The 7,160-nt window shown below is 40.0% G+C and overlaps 1 protein-coding gene across 1 annotated transcript; it reads left to right on the top strand.

Moving 5' to 3' along the window:
- Positions 1-298: 298 nt before the first annotated feature.
- LOC110876635 lies at positions 299-634 on the top strand. Its single transcript, XM_022124798.1, has one exon. The coding sequence runs from the start codon at positions 299-301 to the stop codon at positions 632-634; it is 336 nt and encodes a 111-aa protein (XP_021980490.1).
- Positions 635-7,160: the final 6,526 nt, after the last annotated feature.

The following is a 7,160-nucleotide window of genomic DNA, read 5'->3' as shown; positions in this document are numbered from 1 at the left end:
TAGCCTCAACCACAACAATGGTAATCCGCAAATTTATACGGGAACATATTATTTGCAGATTCGGATTACCATTGCGCATCATTTCCGACAACGGCACAAATTTTGCCTTGGAAGATCTCCAGAAGTGGTTCAATGAAATGAAGATTGAACATAACTTTGCCTCTGTGGCGCACCAATAGCCAAATGGGAAGGTCGAAAGTATCAACAAACAAATAGTTGATGGCATAAAGGCGAGACTGGGACAGCGCACAGAGGATGGGTCGATGAGCTTCCTAGCATCTTATGGGCTCATCGTACCATGCCAAAAACCAGTACGGGAGAAACCCCATTTAGTCTTGTATACGGATCAGAGGTGGTAATCCCAGCCAAAATTGGCCTTCCATCGCCGCGCATGCTTGCCATGGAGAAGCAAAACAATGAAAAAGAACGAAGAATGGATTTAGACCTTCTCGAAGAAAGGCGCGAGAACGCCGCTATCGCAGAAGCAAGACATAAATCCAAACTTGAAAAGTACTACAACGCGCGCGTACGCGTGTGTACTTTCGTTCCAGGGGACTTCGTCTTACGTGACAATGAAGCTTCCAATGCGGAAAAGCCGGGCAAGTTAGCACCAAGGGCCGTACATTATCAATGAGGTCCTGGGCAAAGGGGCGTACACCCTAAAAAGAATAGACGGAACAACTGTTCCTCGCACCTGGAACACGCAACAGCTGCGCAGGTGTTACATATAGCCAAGCAATTAAAAAAATTCAGACTTATACACGCAATGTATTTTTCTATTTTACTTGGTATTATTGGCTCTGCGCCCTATTAATGCAACAGTTATCCTTTCCCATTTTAGTGTTTGTTACAAATTGCATATAATTCTTTTGGTATACGCGAAAACAATATGGTAAACATTGTGCGCCTCATGAACGGTCTAAATAAGCACAACCTCGCGCACATTTTAGACCTACGTTCACACATGAGCGCAATACCATTCTCATTCGCTCTACCTAAACAAAGTAATTATGCATATGCAACATATTGTAATCCAAACACAACTTATAAACTATCAAAGCAAATATGCACAGCATTACATCAAAATGTTACTAGTGCAACAAAGCACTTTAACAAGTCATTTACAAAAAACACAACAGTGTTTCTTCAAAAACATCAGTTGCAAAATAAACATATCTACAACCTCAAAAGAGGTATATACCATTTCCCTAACCTAACCTAACAAAGAGGATCAACAGTAAGCTCATCATCGGGAGCAACCGGTACCTGATCACCAGGAGAGGATGCAGAACGGTGTTTGTTCCGGCGATGGTACACTAGCAAGCATCCACCCTTCCGGTTAGCCGGAAAACGTTCCGATAGGGCTTCAGCAGATAATGAAACAACCCCTTCGTCACCAGCATCTTTCGGCCGGCGAGATTCATAACCAGAGCCCACAAATGTGTGAAAAGCGGAACTAGGAGGTTTCTCATTGCCGGTAACCTCCAGCGGCGGCGAATTAGCAAGAAGAAGAAGACCTTCAGCGGCCTCGTAGACTCTCAAGATCTCCAATAATCTTCGAGAATGAGAGGACTGTCTGGTCTTCATATCTCCAAAACAGGTAAAAATTTCACAACTACCAAATGTATATATAGTGGAAATACCAGCATCGATAGAAGAGAAAGAAAAAAAATCATCATCATCATGATCAACTATCAAATCATCTCCCCAAACGGCGCTACCAGAAAAAACGTCATGTCTCATTAAATGAAGTCTAACAGCGTCTGCACATATCCCAATGAAAGAAGATGAAAAGGTACTGCATATATTCATTTTTTATTTTACAAATGAGGTAATAAACGTCAGGTCATGATTAAGCAAGATCAGACCAAAGAAGGAAATTCACAAATTCCTTCAGTAACAATTTTCAAACAGAGTCATAATGAGCAAGAGTATCTTCTCCCAGAAGATTTCCCATTTTCGCGCCAAAAACTCTACAGCAAAAAGCAACTCTCTCTCATAGTCCAGTGCTCCACTTACTTGCATAAGAGCAACACTAAACTGGGGGGACTTGAAGGGGTAAGGTCCCAAAAACCTCGCTTCAAGTACTTGAGACCATACCACAACCTCATCTTTTAACCCTCTTTAGACCTTGCGCGGCCGCGCATCGGTCCTACAAAGAGAACTTAGAAGAAAAGCAGCAATGTCACACCCCGATATTTCTACGTTTCACCGGTGGGCCCGCTGGGGGATTATCTTGACGTAGTTGGTAACATTATAGTCAAACAACACAATATTAAATATGCACAGCAGAAGCAATAGATAGATATATTTCAACTTCAATAAATTGTAATATCAAGTATCACAACAGTTGAAAGTAATCCACAGGCGAATCAAAAATAAATAGGAAACATTGTTCAACAGTTTTGACATCCAAGCTTGCAAGACTTATTGTGGATGCTAGGAGAAAGCCAGCCTAGTTCGCGTAGTACCTGCACTTAACCTTTTTGAGAAAATACGTCAGTTTACACTGGTAAATACATTCAACCGACTCATTTTGAAAAGTTTAATAAAATTGATTTGAATGCACGAGGAACAAACTTTTTATTACTTAGGATAATTATTTGTATATAATCTTGTAAAAGAATTACATGTTCCTTATGCGTTCAGTAGCCTGATCCGTAGACCGGGTTAAAGATCAATAGACGCACCACATTATTTATTCCTGGCACTGACAGGTGTACGCCTACACCCCGTGCTTAGGTCGTGACCATTTCGTAAAATGATGCCAAGGATATCCGGGACATGGTCATTAACCCCCCAAAGGCTTTAAGCAAACAAAACATTTCAAAACGGAGCATATCAATGATTTAACCTCTAATCGATTAAAGATTCAATGTCCGACCAAGCGGTAATTTATATACCATACCCCAAGCCCGTATAGGGAAGATAAGTTAAAAGTATTTACCTTTGCAAGTATCAAATACAAATAACAAGTGCGTGTAGCTTTTACCGGGTCTCCTATTCTGGAACGAAGGTTGATAACAACCTATTAGAATCCTAACGGGTCTTTAATTAAGCCTAAACTAAGACCGGTTAGTTTTAACGAAAGGTACGGTTCGAACGCACGATTAGGCGAAGACCGGAATAGAATGTGTTTTAGTCCCAACAAGTCTAAAGACTTGTATAATATGGGTGAACTAAACACCTTCTGGATCTTGAGATAAAACGATAAGGTTTGACCCGTTTCGGCTAATTTTATGCAAACTAGTTACATAAACCGAACCGAACGCGTAAGAAGCGTAACGGGTAACTGTAAGAGTCATATATAGGTTTCCTAAGTCAATATGCTTTAAATATGTTGTGATATCAATAGGATATCTTCCATCATGCCCGAAACGAGTTTAATCTCATATTAAGCCCCGTAAGGGTATTTTGGTCATTTTAAAGGTTATGAAAGAGTTTAAATGAAGTTCTGAGATTCGGGTCCGAATACATCAGCAAAATAACTTATTTCAATAGGTCATATCAGTTGATAATAAGTCTTATGTGACAAAATGGTTTTTAAACCCATACTAGGTGTTTAATACACGTAAAAAGCCTTTTTAAGCGACTTCCGGGTTATACCGGAAATCCGAGTTTTCTGATAAGGTTATAAAGTTCAAAATACCACATCTATTATATAAAATCAGTAGCAATTGGATTGGTGTCAAAATGCTATGTAGAACTCATTTTATAACAAAAAAGGGTATAATCGGTATTTACCGAATCAACGCCATAACCTTGGGTTATGAGCAAGTTAAAAATAATTAAAAATCTTCATAAATCTCAAAATATTATATTACATCAGTGGGTAAAAGGTTTGGTGCTAAAAGTTGGGTTTAGATAGGCTTTATGCTAATTGCGTCGTTTAATTAACAAAAGTTTCTTAATTGCGCTATTTAGCATAACTCCTATTCTGGACCTCGAATTGTTATGAAACTTTAGGGATATGTTTATAAATCAGTAACCAAGGTTATTGTCTTCTCACATAACCAAAATTCTTGTTTCATGGTCAAAAGGGCATATTGGTCAACATTAGGCAATTTAACGGAAACGTGTAAACGACTTGGGTAATCAATGAGCCAACCACAGAGGATTATACTAAAATGTATACTGGTCCTAAGGAAGCTCTAAGGCATCGCTAAATTCTACTAAAACGGATCAGAACTGAAGTCAAAGCAAAAGTCAAAGTTTTGCGACTTTCGGTTCCGAACTGGGTCAAAACAGAAAATTGTTGGATCAAACAAGCTTAGACCAGTTCTTATACTTATTACCAAGTTATATGAGTGATAAAATAGGTTACATGTCTTCCACATTGTTAATTATGCGTTAATTCGAAAATTAGCATTCTGTTGACTTTTCTAAACAACTTTGACCCGACATTTGATCTGGTTAGAATGGGAATCAGAGGGTGCCCTTTTAAGGGTTTAAAGCCCACATGATTACCAACTTACAACTACCTTCAATTCGACTAATCGCTGGACCATTAATGATTAATCGCTAAGTCAAACGTTAATTACGACGGTTTGACTTTTAAGCTAATAACTAAGTAAAACTCAATTAGGGAAGGTTAAGCATACTTACAGAAGTCCTATGCACTAATAGGGATGCTTGGGGACTGTTCTTATGCTCCCGGAAGCTCCAAGAAAACAGATGAAAGGTGTGATCAAATGTTGCAACATAAAGGGCCTTTTATAGTGTTCTTGAGGCCTTGTGATCATGAGAACTAAGTCTAGCATTGTTCCCAGATCATTTACAAGTGCCCCCTAAGGCCTAGGAATAGTTAGGGGTCGCCCATGGATGAGAAAATATCTTACTAAGTCGATTAAAACGTTTATAACCGCCAACAGCCAACTTTCTGTCGTTGGGCACTCCTTACGGACCCGTAAGGCAGGACCTTTACGGTCCGTAAGCCTTTACCAGAAGGCAAAAAAAATTTAACCTTCCAAGCTTCGAACAGGCAACTTGCATAGTATGGTTTTGAGCTAGGAATTGTCAGTATGAGGCCTTTAACCCATGCTTGATCAGTTGTGTCTACCCTATCATGCAGTATCATTGGTTTGGACAATAATGGAATTTATAAACGAAGATTTATCGTGCATTATTTCATAGGATCCATTCTTGCAAATTTGGAATCCATTATTATTAGAAATCACCGGATTTAAAGGTATAATAGATGTTTATTATCATGTTAGGGTCTTGGGATTTATAATGAAGTCGTTCAGAGGTATAAATTAACATGTCGACATGTCCAAAAATCCTGCCATACATCTTTAACTAAATCCAGGTTTATAATGCTTTTGTCTTACATGACACGTGTCGTTATTTAATTGGACGCGAATTTTCGAGGTGTTACATCCTCACCCCCTTAAAAGAAATCTTGACCTCGAGATTTACTGAAACAAATGAGGATACTTTTCTTTCATTGTGGACTTTACCTCCCACATATACTCGGGACCTCTACGGGCATCCCATTTTACCTTTACGATAGGTACATGCTTCCTTCGAAGCTTCTTAACCTGTCGATCCTCGATCGACACAGATTTTTCAACAAACTTCAAGCTCTCTTCTTTGTGCCCATCTGTGTGTGGTATGACTAATGAATCATCAGCGAGACACTTCTTCAGATTGCAGATGTGGAATACATTGTGAATACCACTGAGCTCTTCCGGTAAGTTTAACTTATAAGCAACTGATCCAACACATTCGATGACCTCGAATGGTCCTATGTATCTCGGGCTTAACTTACCCTTCTTACCAAATTGCATCACTCCCTTCCAGGGTAATACTTTAAGCAACACTTTATCCCCTACCTCAAATTTCAGAGGTTTACGCTTTAAGTCCGCGTAGCTTTTCTGCCTATCCCTGGCAGCTTTCAGGCATTCATGAATCTGGATAATCTTGTCCGTCGTTTCAAAGACTATTTCCGGTCCTGACAGTTGAACATCTCCAACTTCCGCCCAACACACGGGAGTTCTGCACTTTCTATCGTACAAGGCTTCGAAAGGCGCGGCCTTGATGCTGGTGTGATAGCTATTGTTGTATGAGAACTCGATTAATGGCAGGTGGTTATCCCAATTACCACCTAAGTCAATCACACATGCACGAAGCATGTCTTCCAAAGTTTGGATTGTACGCTCACTCTGCCCGTCCGTCCGAGGATGGTAAGCCGTACTGAAATTTAAGCGCGTGCCCAAAGATTGTTGGAAACTTTTCCAAAAATGAGATGTGTACCTAGTATCTCTGTCAGAGATAATAGACACAGGTACGCCATGTAGAGATACAACCTTATCTACGTACAATTAGGCTAACATGTCGGAGCTATAAGTCTCCTTAATGGGTAGGAAATGTGCTGACTTAGTCAACCTATCAACTATCACCCATATCGTATCATTTCCTTTTCTTGTCTTCGGCAACTTGGTGATGAAATCCATCGTCACCATTTCCCACTACCATGTGGGTAGTTCAGGCTGTTGCAGCAAACCTGACGGCTTCTGATGTTCAGCTTTGACTTGCGCACATGTCAAACATTTAGCTACATAGGTAGCTATAGACTTCTTCAAGCCTATCCACCAAAAGTTTGCCTTCAAATCCTGGTACATCTTGTCAGCTCCAGGATGAACGGAGTATTTGGAACTATGGGCTTCTTCTCGAAGTCCTCCATAAACTGGAACCCATATTCGTCCATTTAACCTTAGAATTCCGTCCTTGCCGTAGGATAACTGTTCTTCAGTTACTCCTAGCTTTTCATTAGGATAGTTAGCTTCCAGTACAACTTCTTTCTGTGCAGCTAACAACCTTTCATTCAAACTATTCTTTATCTCAATGCTTTTGGCATTGATTCTTATAGGCTTCACCCTTTCCTTTCGACTCAAGGCATCGGCGACTACATTCGCCTTGCCAGGATGGTATCTTATCTCACAATCATAATCATTCAAAGTTTCCATCCATCGTCGCTGCCTCATGTTTAAATCCTTTTCGTTAAACAGATGCTGGAGGCTCTTGTGATCAGAATAGATCACACACTTGATGCCATATAAATAGTGTCTCCATAGCTTCAGTGCGAATACAACGGCACCCAATTCTAAGTCATGGGTGGTGTAATTCTTTTCATGCACCTTTAACTGACGTGAAGCATA

This window comes from Helianthus annuus, chromosome 9 (genome assembly GCF_002127325.2).
Source record: "Helianthus annuus cultivar XRQ/B chromosome 9, HanXRQr2.0-SUNRISE, whole genome shotgun sequence".
Classification (NCBI taxonomy): domain Eukaryota; kingdom Viridiplantae; phylum Streptophyta; class Magnoliopsida; order Asterales; family Asteraceae; genus Helianthus; species Helianthus annuus.
This window is presented reverse-complemented; position numbering and strand designations above follow the sequence as displayed.

Bases quoted from the DNA above. Each gene is read 5' to 3' on its own strand.
- LOC110876635 (XM_022124798.1), top strand. From the start codon at position 299: ATGCCAAAAACCAGTACGGGAGAAACCCCATTTAGTCTTGTATACGGA.